The sequence below is a fragment of the Pimephales promelas genome, chromosome 8, assembly GCF_988280905.1.
Source record: "Pimephales promelas chromosome 8, fPimPro1.hap1.1, whole genome shotgun sequence".
NCBI lineage: Eukaryota > Metazoa > Chordata > Actinopteri > Cypriniformes > Leuciscidae > Pimephales > Pimephales promelas.
In genome coordinates this window covers 9,443,074-9,456,840 of record NC_142776.1, presented here as the reverse complement: position 1 = coordinate 9,456,840, position 13,767 = coordinate 9,443,074, and the positions used below count along the sequence as shown (strand labels likewise).

Below are 13,767 nucleotides of genomic sequence, written 5' to 3'. Positions count from 1 at the left end.
CTCTCTTAAATAAAAAAGGGGCCGATACATATTTTTACACAGAGCAATTGATTCAATTTAAGTGCTTGTTGTCCAGACTCAAATAAAACGATTTAGCACCAATACAAATATTGAAAATCCTGAATTCAGGGACTGCATTGATTTCAGTTACAGCACGCGCTCCTTATCCGCGACTGATTATCTTGCTCAAGCTGCAGTCATTTGCCTGCACAGGAATGACGTAAACCCTACACTGTTGCTCATTCTCGTGCATGGTTGAAATTCAACTTTTACCAATGGTCGAGTTTTGTTAAAACGTTAAAAAAAAAAAGGAAATGCTAAGCATTTTCAATTAAATCAAACACGAGTTTTGTTAAAACGTTAAAAAAAGGAATTACAAAGCCTTTTCAATTAGCCTAAATCAAACTAGCCAGCATGTGGTATATCTGCATGTGATATTACGCCAGCTCCTGTCAAAGTCAGCAAAACCTTGATCATTTATGCTCCTATTAAAAACGCATCAAAAATGACACTTCAATCACGAACCAACGTGACTGTCCTCTTTTCATCGCCAAAAAATAAAGAAGCGGCAGAGAGTCTGGGGGTATTTGTATTCATATATTTTCAAATATACAATATAAAACATTACGTTTTATACTATGACAATTGGCACATATGACTGTAGAGAATCGTTTTGTTGTAAAACAGTACATTCAACGTTCAGATAGACAGCATCAGGCGCCACAGGAGACAGGAGGAGAGTGTCTGTTGCAGGCCAGCACCCCGGACAGCTCAGCGTCGGTGACAACATCGTTTCTGAAACTAATAGAAAAATATGACCCCAGCACTGACGCACAAGCTAATAATTTACATCTCTCGGTTTTTAGCTCGGCACCAACAGCTCGTTACGATTATTATTTGTCTTCAAAAACCACAATGATGATACGAGTAGAATTCTTTAAGCATGCATTAAGTAAACTATGAAGAAACCCCAGGTCGCGCTCGTGACATTCACTGGGTCATGAAGGTTGTAGCCTATTTTACACATGTGATAACGTAAACCCCCTCTCACGGAGGTGAGGCGAAATCCCCCAGTCCGTTCCCACAAACCAGCAATAGAGTGAAACACTCTTTGCGTCTTCAGCAGTCGGGCCTTACATTCATTTCACCCTTGAAGGAAGGGTGTGGAGAGGTATCAGAGAGCTTCTCTCTCCTTTTAACGCGAGCCAAATTTAGCGGTCCAGATTGTTATTCCATCTCCCGTTCGTATCGCTCGAGCCACCCTCGTTCTTGAGGTCTTGGAAGACCTCGGTGAAGAAATGCGGGTCGGAGTTGATCTGCAGCATTTTGGCACTCATCTTATCAATGATCCGCAGGGAGCGCTCCCAGAACACCTCCTTGTTGGTCTCCACCAGGAAGGGCTTGAGCGGGTACGAGATCTCGTTGCCCATGTAAGAATAAGCCAGGTACAGGCAGGTGAGAAAGGTGGCCTGCAGCTCATACTCGCTGGAAATATCCTCGGTAACCGCCTCCCGGCAGAGCAGGTAAACGAACACCAAGTTGGCAGGAGTGATGAAACCCTGGTCTTGCCAACCTTGGATGAGCAGTGACCGGTCGACGTTTCGGAACCACAGGATGATCTCGTTTTGGCTCAGCTCTTTGAGTTTGTAGCACCTCCTGCACATGAACTCGCTCAGGCAGCGAAGGAGCTCTCCTGTGGAGGCTTGCACGATGACTCGTCTAGGGGAGATGATGGAACGACTGCTCGGTTGCCGTTGGACCGAAAGGAGCTGCTTTCCGTTCTGGGATGCATTCTGGGTTTGATTTGATCGAAGGCTTTTATCCGGTACAGTAGGGACTGGCACTGCAAGTGGCCCAGATTTCGTCTTGCGCTCGGAGCCTGATTGAGATTTCTTAAGGTTTTCGTTGTTCAGCTGGTCTACGGGGTTACTGATTTGAGAGACGGGTGGGTTCGGGTTCACTTTCTTGGCACTCTTCTTCTTGGCCGAGGCAGCGACTAACCGCTTCCACGTCAGAGCCGATATTAGCACCGAATGGCGCTTGAGGCTCTTCTCCGTCTTGCCGCTAGCTCCATCCGTCTTCTCATCCAGAATCCCTCCTTTTCTGGATGTGGGAGAAATAGAGAGCACCGTGCCCATCTTTTCAACTGTCGACCAACACCCACCGGCCCTTCGGAATGCGCTGTCTCGCCTTTCGTCCCGTTGAGTGCCTCGGGGAGGTGCGAATTCAGAGTCACAGGTTCACGTCCATTTACGTTTCGCGTGACCACTGGGTATACAGTGGGGGAAAACAGCTGTTGAGTTGATCAGTTTACCGTACCTATGCAATAATCGATGCTAGCTTCAGTCACACGCGCGCGCTCCGCCACTCCTTCTGCATCCCACTGCGCGCGCAGCCTCAGACAGCGGGAGCAATGGGCAGGACTTGTAATGTGTAGCCGGGCAAGAAAACTAAAGGTACAGACCTGTAAACCGGGATAAGCCTCCCCATCTGCCAATCCTGATGCGAAGTGAAAGGACTGATGTCTGTTTTCACCAACCAGAGAAGCTTAAAATACATCTACTCACATCTTATATGAGTCTGTATGTGGGTTAGACAGTCTCTTTCAGATTTCTATTTTTATACAAGGGGTGCAGAGAGTATTCCTGGATTTTTACCAGCAATAGAAACACATGTACATCATAATTAGCCTATATGCATGTGTTCCACCTGTCACCTTGCAGGGTACATCTCTCTGACAGACGCAGACACACAATCAATACCCAAAGTCGCACAGCCGGTAGAACGGTCAAGCAAAGAGAAAGCTAAAACAAGAAAATAGGGGAAAACAGATGGTAGAAAGTTTTTAAATAGGCATAGACACCATAACACAAATAAAGGGTCATTTAAACCTCTAGTGGTACAGGTGCATTACTTGCCTCAGACATTTGAGCAGCACTGATATGCTTATGCTCCACCTTGTGGACATTCATTTGTAGACAAACATAAAACAGAGTCTTATAACATTAGCGTTGTGCATTATGTTTAGAGTTGCACTGTAAAATAGGGTAAACCTGCAAATGTTACCATATAAAGCCATATAACCATTACATTGAGTCTGTGAAGATGCCAGAAGGCGACACCCACACATACACATTGTACGTGTGTGAGTCGCCTGGATAAGACCGGAGAATATGAGGCGTAAATAAAGTTGGAAAACTGTTCATTCATCTACGTGTAATGGCATCCTTCTGGCTCTACAAACATGTCAGAGCGATTATAACAAGGAACGATATTTCATTGATCATAACCTCAAATTTAGATTTGTTGGTTGGTGTATCGTAATATTTAGGTTGATTCATAATGTTAAATAACATTTTGATGGGAATCAAATGAATTCGTTTAGTTGTGGAGCACATTTTTTAGACTACCTTTCAGTGCCTTGCAACAAACAAATGCAGGTCATTTATGGGCCGGAAAAAGAGAAATGGCTGGGAAATGTAAAATTATAGACAAATTATTCATAAATAAACCCAAAAAAACTGACTGTGTGTTTAAGTTTGCCAGATAACAATTCAGTCAGAGATTCAGCACCTTGGACAGTGCTGAAATTGGTTCATTTTCAAATACCAAGAAAATACGGATATTTGATGTGGCCAACGTTTATCAGAGGCCGTTTTTGTCTCAAATTTCAAGCTCAGTCTATTCCCAGGTATTGTTCTGAAAACTCTGGAGAAAATCAGTTATTTCTGTATCCACTTGTTTCTCTTAATAAAGGACCAGCAGGTGGCAGCATGACATGTGCTTGTAAGCAGACTGACTTTTAGACAATGCTCAGTCTTGTTTGCAATAACCAGCAGACTTGTTTTCACACGTCACTGCCTCCTTCTGCACAGAGGATGCTCCTCTGTAAAGGAGAGAAAACAAAAGTGCCCGTCTAGCTCAAAGAGGTCTTTCACAGATCTAATCTCCTCGAGTGGACTTCACAAGCACAGGCTGATGTCCTGTCTCACAGTACATCTCTGGCACTGAACCTCACAGCACCAGTGAAACCGACACAGACAGTTTTCCTCGTGTTCCAGTGTGTAATCTGCAAATCCATTACCACAGCACAGGCTGTCACAGCCTCCCAGACCTGTCTCTGTGCTGTTACACACACGGCCCTGTGTGCCTTCTGTACCGGTCCTTTGATTGGCCTGACAGAAATCAGGTGACTCAGCTGAATAAATGAGGACGTTTGCATCTAGGGGAGGGCTATCCGGATCGATGGGGGCAAGCGATTTACCGTCATTCCCACCCATCACGCGAACGGCCGTATGGAAGCTCTGCATGAGGTAGTCGCCGACCTGGCGGAAGAGAGGCATCTTCCTCCAGCAGCTGCGAAGAGTGCAGGAACCAGAAAGGCCATGACATTTACACTCTGTTCGCATCTGTATCTGTATGGCCTGTGCACACACACATGACAAGAAAAGTGATAAAGTGATTTCTTTCTTCATACGTGCATCTGTCCAGCATTTCATGCAGTCTCTTAAAGGAGTAGTTCACTTTTAAAAAAACTTTTGCTGATAATTTACATCCAAGATGTCAATGTCATTCTTTCTTCAGTCGAAAAGAAATGAAGGTTTTTGATGAAAACATTCCAGGATTTTTCTCCATATAATGCACTTCAGTGGGAACCAAACGGTTCAAGGTCCAAAAGACAGTTTCAGTGCAAACTGCAAACTGTTCAAAAGCCTTTAAACAATTTCAGACGATGAATAAGGGTCTTATCAAGCGAAGTGACCGCTCATTTAATAAAAAAAAAATAACAAAGTTTAAGTTCTATAAGCTCACCATAATGCTCGTTCGTTGAATGAACCAAATGACTCAAAAAAAGATTCGTTCATTTTGATGAACGAGTTCGAACAGGAGAGTCACAAACGTGCGTCACAGAACAGAGCAAGGCGACCATTTGAGCTTATAAAACTTAAACTTTGATATTTATTTATTAAATGAGCGATCGTTTTGCTTGATAAGACCCTTATATATCGTCTGGAATCGTTTAAAGCCCTTTGAACAGTTTGCAGTTTGTACTGAAAGTGTCTTTTTGACCTTGAACCGTTTGGTTACCATTGAAGTCCATTATATGGAGAAAAATCCTGGAATGTTTTCATCAAAAACCTTCATTTCTTTTTGACTGAAGAAAGAATGACATGGACATCTTGGATGACATGGGGGTGAGTAAACTATCAGCCAAAGTTCTTTTCAAAAGTGAACTACTCCTTTAAGTTAAAGTCACCATGAAATCAAAACTGACAATTATTTGTTTTGTATGGAATATTGAAGTATTTATAATAAATTATTTATCCGTGGACATCTTTTTTATTCATGTGCCCTTGTAATCTTTAATCAAAATAACTTCCCCTCCCTGATGAGGTGTTTACTGGCGTGAGGGCGGGGCTACCTGTCACTCATTTGACATCACAGCAATTGCTTGTCACAACCATCCAATCAACTCCCGATGGACAAAATCAAGTCCCGGGCTACATTTTTTTTCTCGTTCAAGCAGCCGATATATACCATAATAGATCAGAAAAGACTATGGCAACTTCTGTTTCACGCAAGGATATATCATTTATTATAATAATTGCAATATTGCATAAAAAAGATTTTTCAATTTTGAATTCATGGTGCAATTAAATAAATTTTAAAAAATTAAAAAAGAGTAAACACTTCAGTTATTGAGGGAGTGAATGTAAATTTGACAAATTTCTCTCTTCTGCCTGCTGTAGTCCATATATCTCCCAGTAGTTTTTTCTTCAAAAAACTCGTTTAGAAAATTATGGAAACCCAAAAGTGTTTATTTTTTCTTTTTCTATTAAAGCAAGGGAATCCAAAAAAATATATTTACGATCTCCTATGCTATCCATGTTCCAAACCCAGAAATGTAAACGTACCAGTCTTCCTGCCTCATTGTTGTGCAGGTCAATAAGGGTCCTGATGTCACTCTTGCCTTTTCTCTGCCTGGTGTCCATGAACTGACGAGACTTATCATTGCCAAAGTCCACATCATCTCCACAGCCTCCCCATTCCCAGCGCCCATTTTGGACAGGTGAAGCCTGGATAGGTACCTCCTCTGCCTGGAAGTCCTGGTGAGTTTGAGAGGAACTCTGAAGGGTCACACAACCGCATTGTGGCAGCGCCCCCTGGCTGCAGGCTTGTGTTACTGCATGCATCACCCCAGCAGCTGTGATGGCATACAAAAATGCAGTTTCCCGGATATCTAGAGAACAGTTCATATGAGGAAAAATCTAAAGTTTGTCCAAATACAAAACCTTACATCTGAAAAAGTGCATTGTGTCTGTCGAGTGGATCCTGCTATGCGTTTGATTATGATCTCTATCTAAACTCTTGTTTCAGAGTAACAGCCCATCCCACTTCAAAGATCACTTAAAAATCTAAGGAATTGCCACATTAACAATAACTCATTTAGCAGATTCACATTCCTCACACATCTCTGTTGTCTAGACCTGCCTCAATGCACCACGAACTGCCAAAAGAGAATTTTTTCCCTCAGTGTAAAGGATTCCTCCAAGACACACTCACTCTTGGTATCAAATTTACATGTAAACAAGTCTAAATTGATGAGCTTTGGCAATCGGCATGTCATGTTTGGATTAAAAAAAAAGTGTAATCCTCATCTCGTTCTCATTTAGACATATACAAGGTCCAAGCTACTAATAAAAGCATTAGCTCTGCGCTGCTTTTTTCTTCAATTATGTTATGTGCCTATCATGTTCAAATTGACATAGTGCAATCACGCCCTCTAACGGCCATGAGGCTAACTACATGTGTTAATGAAGCATTCCTTTACTTTTTAAGAGCCATCCTTGCCAGAAAATTCCTTTCAAATGTACAAACATGCCAAATAGAACTCAGCAATGACTAAGCAATCAACTAAGTCAGCACAAGCATCGTTTGAAATGTCAAAAAGTCCCATGCCAAAAAAACAACAACTGTCTTTCTGGGAAATACGTATTTGATTAATGGGAAATTAGTGCGCTTTTTGTTTAAAACTACATTTTTAACCCAATGGGGGATCGAAATGTTGTTCTGGGGAATTATGACCCATAGAAGGGGGGAAAAAGGAACTCCTGTTATGCAAATGATAAATACAAATAGAAGCCAATTGGAGCACTAGATCTGCAACAAGTTTTGTTGAACAGGTTAATCAGTTAAGAGGGCTGACTGCATCCATTTTATCTTCATTTTTGAGTTCCAAATGCATATATATCATGAGAAGCTTTTTTTATTTTGTTCCTCACCGTAGGTGCATGGTGAACCAACTCTACAGACTAAGAATGTCAAGAAATTGTTACGTGTCGCCTCTCAACAACCTATACATTACAGCATAAACGCTCTTGTTATTAAAGTGGTTATGTTCACAAACCACTATAATTTGAACAGGCAAACATATGCATGATTTAGCGTGGCAGCCAGTTCGAATAAATAGCCTGCCTTATCCATACCTACACTGAAAAAAATAATATGCTTTATCTAATCAATAAAATTGTGGCAACATATTACAAGCAATATTATTAATTAAATTGTACAAATTAGAATTAATTAGAATATTAATTTGATTAACTATTACTCAATTCTAATTTGTTCAATTTAATAAATAATATTGCTTGTAATCTGTTGCCACAATTTTATTGATTAGATAAAGCATATTCATTTCTTACAGTGTAATGCAGCAAAACATACGTTTTCCTCTAATTCGCAATGGATAATCGGATAGTGCATAAAGGTTTAACTTTATTACTATATATGTGCTGGTGAATTTGCCCAAAGCACCTGTTCATTTTTGACCGATGGCCAAGGGAAGGTCATAACCCCACACTCGCTCCACCTGTGTTCCTCACCTTGTTGCAGGATCTTGGCCAGGTTTCTGCTCTGGCTGGTGCAGTTCCAGCGACGGTTGCGGAACTGATGTTGGCATTCTCGTATGCCCAACTGGGCACCTTTTGCCACTTCTTGAACGATCTCAGGCTGAGACTGGCACAGGTCGGCATGTCTGCTTCCCAAAGTTCTAGTCTTACGGCAGATACTATTGGGATCCATGACTAAAGGGTTGCCATCCACCCTGTGTGCAAAAGAAATGGGAATAGCTAGAGCGCATGTACAAATATATATCAATTTCCACACAGACACACTCACACACATCCAGACAAAATACACATTTCTGATTTCTACTGAGTATTTGAGTGTCTTCTCAAACTAAGAAATTAAGAGAAATTCTTGAATGTTTTGTTTTCTTTTTTCTGTTTTTTTTTTATACAAAAAAACTGCAATGTGATTCTTATTCACTCAAGAGCATTATTTCTCTTTCACTTGACACACTTTTTCTTTCCTCCCTCCTTTCATACTTTGTCATGACCCACACAGTTTTTTCCCCCAATAACAAACCATTTTTCCCACATCCTTCATTGCCTCTTGTTATTTAAAAAGGCCTGTTGAACCTGAGCGCAAAGTCATACATTCTTACGTCTATTGGTGTAAATAACTTGATCAAATTGATTCAAAACGAAAGTTTTTGAATTTGTTGCATTCGTCTTCATAAAACTTAATGCAGCTCAATAAGGCAAACAGAACAAGAATATTAGCAGGCGGGAATAAAGACACCACAGCTTACCTTAGTTGCAGAGGAATGAGAGTCGTATTGAGGACAAACAATAACAAGAGGACGTGTTTTTGCACTGAGGGCATCATCCAGGGATTTAGATCTACAAACAGGTCAAATCTACCTGGAACTGTTCCAACGATGTGTCCTTGGTTTGTCGGCGAATCTTTGAACTGGCATCATATCCAGCAATGATCGAGAAAAGCATGAAAACTTTTTAAATGTACCGCTGAGACACGATTGAAACTAAGTTTTGACACTGCGGTGCACAGGACAAATAAATCCTTGCTGCTTTTAACAAATATTCCTCTTCTTTAGTGGGATAAAACAACTGGCATCACACAAGCAAGTTTTCAGTCAGCTTCCACCGACTAGAAGCCGCGCGACTCACTTCTGAACAGCGCGTCTATCGTATCTTATTAACATCTATTGGCACGCGCGCATTCCACCTCTGTTGACGTAGCGTCAGAAAAATCCCTGTCAAGTCAAAAAGTTCAAGAGTTTGTAAACAAACGGCGCAGAAACCCTACATGACACTCATGTTGATGTAAACCCGCACAGCCCTTATTTGTTTTGGAAACAGAGATTCCCATGGATTTCAAGCAGAAAACTCGCCTCGTTATGTTTTTGTTTTGTTTCTCGTTTTCATCAGGCCTTACATTTAAATTAGTGTTATGATGTCCAGCTGTCGTTTTTGAGATGTTTTTCATAAAGTGTTCTCTTGCCTGTGTTGACCTTGGCAGTCTTCTTGGCCCTACAGCTATATCAGTATCCTGTGTTATCAGCTTGAATTAGTCTGTTAGAACATTTTCTGGGCAGATTTGAAATGTCCAATAATCTTCCCATCAAATTTCAATATTCCTTCTTGTTTGTAATATCAAATTTGGATAAAACTCATTTTATAAGAGTTCTAATCTTTCTCTCATGGGCAATATTGCGATGAATTGAGAAGTCTTTTATGGCCATTGATATATCCTTGTATGATGAAAATGACAGCATAGTAAGTTCATAAATTGGGAGACTGTGACAGTAGCTTGGATACAATACACACACACACACACACTCATTGGGTTTCATGTTTTATGGGGACTTTCCATAGACGTAATGATTTTTCCACTGCACAGACTATGTTCCATTCCATCCCCTACCGCTACGCATTACAGAAAACATTCTGCTAAATATTTATTTAATTATCAAATTTTATACAATATTTCAGGACAAAACATAAAAATACTATCTTTTTAATGCTATCTTCTTAAATTTGATTGCACATTTTCAGTAACAACAACCGACTTTAGGCCTATTGTATATTTCTTGTTTGTGATGAATTTACATAAAATCCCTTTATTCCATTTAATTATAAAAATTCTATACTATTTGGACACATGCAGCTCGCTCTTGGTAATTATCAGGAAGGAAACCCATAATAAAAGGCTCCACTCTCAGAAAAAGGTACAAAAGCTGTCACTGGGGCTGTACCTTTTCAAAAGGTACACTTTTGTGCCCAAAGACTGCATATTGGTACCTTAGTGGTACATATTATTACCTAAAATGTACATATTAGCACCTAAAATATACATATTAGGACCTAAAATAGACATATTAGCTCCTGAAATGTACATACTAACACAAAAAATTTACATATTAACACCTATGTACATATTAGCACCTAAAATGGATATATTAGCTCATGAAATGTACATATTAGCACCAAAAATGCACATATTAGCACCTAAAATGCGCATATTAGCACCTAAAATGTACATATTAACACCTAAAATGTACTTATTAGCACCTAAAATGTACTTATTAGCACCTAAAATGTACATATTAACACCAAAAATGTACATATTAGCACCTGAAATGTACATATTAGCACCTAAAATGTACCTATTAACACTTAAAATGCACTTATTAGCACCTAAAATGTACATATTAGCACCTGAAATGTACATATTAGCACATAAAATGTCCATATTTGTACATATTAGCACCTAAAATGTACATATTAGCACCTAAAATGGACAAAAGTTTACCTTTTGAACAGGTACAGCCCCAGTGACAGCTTTTGTACCTTTTTTCTGAGAGTGTATATCAATATGGCTTTTCCTGCTAATAACACTGGGTGCGTTGAAGAGACAGAAGCCTCGCCGATCATGTGATCTGGGCTTTCCGAGGGAGGCTGCGGAGGCGGTGGCATAGCGACATTATTTAGTAAACTCTGCCATACATTCCTTGCGTTTAGACAGTAAACAGCCTCAGTATTCAGATGAAAACTGTGATCTGTGAATGAACAATGCCTGGCTCAGGGCCCCATACATTATGATGGCTTAGCCTACTGTGAATACCACAACTGTGGGCCTGGACAATCTGAAAGGCCTTTGACCTTCAAATCAACCCGTATGACTTTATTCATTGTACTTTTTTTTTGAATGAACAAGTGGATATTTGGGGGAAACTGAATAAAATTTTCAGAAAGTATCTTTGCAGTATGCAGTTAAAGTTTTTCAGTTGGTGCACTAAACCTCAAGATGGAATCTACAGTTGATCTCACATTTCACATTTATTTCAATGTTCCATTTTACAACATTTTTAAGATGGAATATAATTTTATTAGCTGAATTTCAGCACGTGTCTGTGTTCATGTTACTGTTTACAGCTATGTTGCAAAACATGAGCACATCTCCACCTAGTACTTGGAGTAATTTCTGGGGCCATTTGAAGGCACTCAATTTAAGGATTTACTACCACCTAGTGGTAGAATAAAACTACTACATATACTTCAAAAATATTTTTACAGTTCTCTTGTACTTGTCCATTTTTTAATGAATATTGTGTGATGATGTTAGTTTCACCTTAACAGCTCAAATGTATCCCAGAGTTCCATCTTGAGTTTGCAGGATTTGTAAGATCTTTATTATCATATTTAAGGCAAAGCAGGTATAAGTACACACATAGAATCACATCAAATGTCATATTTCCAAAAGTGTAAAGGCACTCTGGGAAACAAGTAGTATTAAACTCCAAAAGTAACCCTAGTGGAAAAAAGTATATTTTATTGTATTTGAAATAAATTCCCTTTTTCAATAGTACATTGCAAATATAGTCTACTAACAAAAAATGATATCTTATATTATATTAGCATCAAACTTTTATCCAATTTTCAAAATACAACTTTTAACACACTTTAAAATAATTGTACTATATATTTTTAAAAATGTATTTTATAAGGGAAAATTCAGTTTAATTTTTAAAAGTATAAATATATTTTAGGTATAGTTAAACAATGTGCTGGAAATAATAATTGTAAAAATGCATTGAAAGTACTTTCAAAATACATTACAGTATACAATAGTATTTTGTACAAAGTAGCAGCATTATTTGTTATAGAAGTGTGCTTTGGGCAACTCGAGTTCCTTTCCTGATCCCGTCCCCCTTCTCTCTCTCCCATCACTTCCTGTAGCAACTGTCATGTCCTAATAAAAGGCAAAAATGGCAAAAATAAATCTTTAAAAAATATAGGCCACACACACACACACACACACACACACACACACACGCACACACACACATATATATATATATATATATATATATATATATATACGTTTTGAAGACACTCACAATGAATTTATAATGTACTTCTTACACAAATAAAGTACTAGTATTTACAGTAATATCACTAATCAATGTGATTAGTCACGGGCATATACTGTACTTAAAGTAGTAGTATATGAAAAGTACTTGAAGTTTTTAATTTATACACAGAAGTACACTAAATACAATTAAACTTACACTTTGCTTTACTACAATTAAATTACAACTAAAATAGAACAAAATTGGTTGTTTCGAAATAGCTCACTTCAAGATAACTAATCATTAACACACTTAAATTACACTGGCTGGAAGTATACTTAGTATTAAGAACAGATGTGATTCTCAGGGGGAGGCGAGGGGAAAGAAAGATCTGAGCTGTGTGTATATTGCCATGTCTGTCCACATTTTAAGTCTGAGAGTAGGCCTATAATTGATTTATTGGAACAGTTGAGTGTGCAAGGCATAGTATGTGTGTGTGTGTGTGTGTGTGTGTGTGTGTGTGTGTGTGTGTGTGTGTGTGTGTGTGTGTGTGTGTGTGTGTCAAAAGAAGATCCAAAAAGATACCTTGGAATCAATGTGATTGATAGCTGCTCATGCTCAAATACAAAATATGTCAATTACAGTGAAAATACAATCAAGAACAATGAAAATTAAGAATCTCAAAATGTATCTTGTATCTCGTACAAGATTGTATCTCATAATATATATTTCACTACTTGATTAAAATATGATTCACATGATGAGGTTAATGCATGTTAGATGGCAGAACAGGAACATCACTGTTTAATTTTACAGTATGTTACATTTACTCAAAACTCTCCCCTTAATGTAAAAAAAGAAAAAAAAAATCTGGACTCACAAACATCACACAAAACTACTATAAACGTCAACATTTGACATTTATAGCCATTTGATCATGTAGCCTATTATTATTATTATTATTATTAGCCGATATTTCATGTTTTTGTCAATTGATAATTAAAATAATGAGAGTGTATTATTACACTCTATCTCATTATTTTAAATTGGTAAGGCACTTACCTTGCAGTAGTCTATTTAAATGTACACCTTTACTGTTGTTGTTTTGTTGTCTGTTTTTATGATATTTATTAATATTGTAAAGCACATTGGACAATGTAAATTGTATTTAATTGTGCTATATAAATAAACTACCATACCATACCAATTGATCAATGCTTATTTACCTTTTTTCTCTTTTAGAATGTTTTCTTATTTTTTATTAAAATGTTTAAAATAATTATGTGCCAACATGTAGAATTACAATCGTAGGCCTAGTAGTCTGAAACAGAATGATCGCCCTCTAGTGAAACAAAAGAGCCTAAACTTTCCAGGTCAAACGTGTTTTTCTTGAATTATCCCAAGGCAAACGACCGAATTCGCTTTTACTCCTAAATTATAGCTGCAGATAATAATAGGTTTGCTGCGGTCTCCTCCCCCGTCCATGACTCTGCCGAATGGCAGTCATCAGCGCTCCAACATTTGCATTGACTGACATCTAAAAGGGGCGG

At 38.6% G+C, this 13,767-nt stretch overlaps 2 protein-coding genes across 3 annotated transcripts; both read right to left on the bottom strand.

The window, feature by feature from the left end:
* Nucleotides 1-582: 582 nt before the first annotated feature.
* cdk5r2a (cyclin dependent kinase 5, regulatory subunit 2a (p39)) lies at nt 583-2,393 on the bottom strand. Its single transcript, XM_039689696.2, has one exon. It carries the CDS (start codon nt 2,136-2,138, stop codon nt 1,212-1,214), a length of 927 nt encoding a protein of 308 aa, XP_039545630.1. The 5' UTR covers nt 2,139-2,393; the 3' UTR covers nt 583-1,211.
* Nucleotides 2,394-2,588: 195 nt separating this feature from the next.
* On the bottom strand, nt 2,589-9,303 carry wnt6a (wingless-type MMTV integration site family, member 6a). Of its 2 annotated transcripts, none has more exons than XM_039689695.2 (4): nt 8,654-9,303; nt 7,884-8,104; nt 5,916-6,205; nt 2,589-4,424 (listed from the first exon to the last, which is right to left on the bottom strand). In XM_039689695.2, the coding sequence occupies exons 1-4, from the start codon at nt 8,728-8,730 to the stop codon at nt 3,963-3,965; spliced, it is 1,050 nt and encodes a 349-aa protein (XP_039545629.2). In that variant the 5' UTR covers nt 8,731-9,303; the 3' UTR covers nt 2,589-3,962. The 2 variants fall into 2 exon arrangements, with proteins under 2 accessions (XP_039545629.2, XP_039545628.2); XM_039689694.2 differs by having other exon boundaries at nt 5,916-6,241; nt 8,654-9,300.
* Nucleotides 9,304-13,767: the final 4,464 nt, after the last annotated feature.

What these genes read in the sequence shown, in the direction of transcription:
- wnt6a (XM_039689694.2), bottom strand. Translation starts at nt 8,730, where the DNA reads ATGATGCCCTCAGTGCAAAAACACGTCCTCTTGTTATTGTTTGTCCTC. An exon ending in GGCCAAGATCCTGCAACAAG is followed by an intron (nt 6,242 to 7,883) that starts GTGAGGAACACA and finishes ACTGTTCTCTAG; the next exon opens with ATATCCGGGAAACTGCATTT. An exon ending in ACAATGAGGCAGGAAGACTG is followed by an intron (nt 4,425 to 5,915) that starts GTACGTTTACAT and finishes GTGTGTGCACAG; the next exon opens with GCCATACAGATACAGATGCG.
- cdk5r2a (XM_039689696.2), bottom strand. Translation starts at nt 2,138, where the DNA reads ATGGGCACGGTGCTCTCTATTTCTCCCACATCCAGAAAAGGAGGGATT.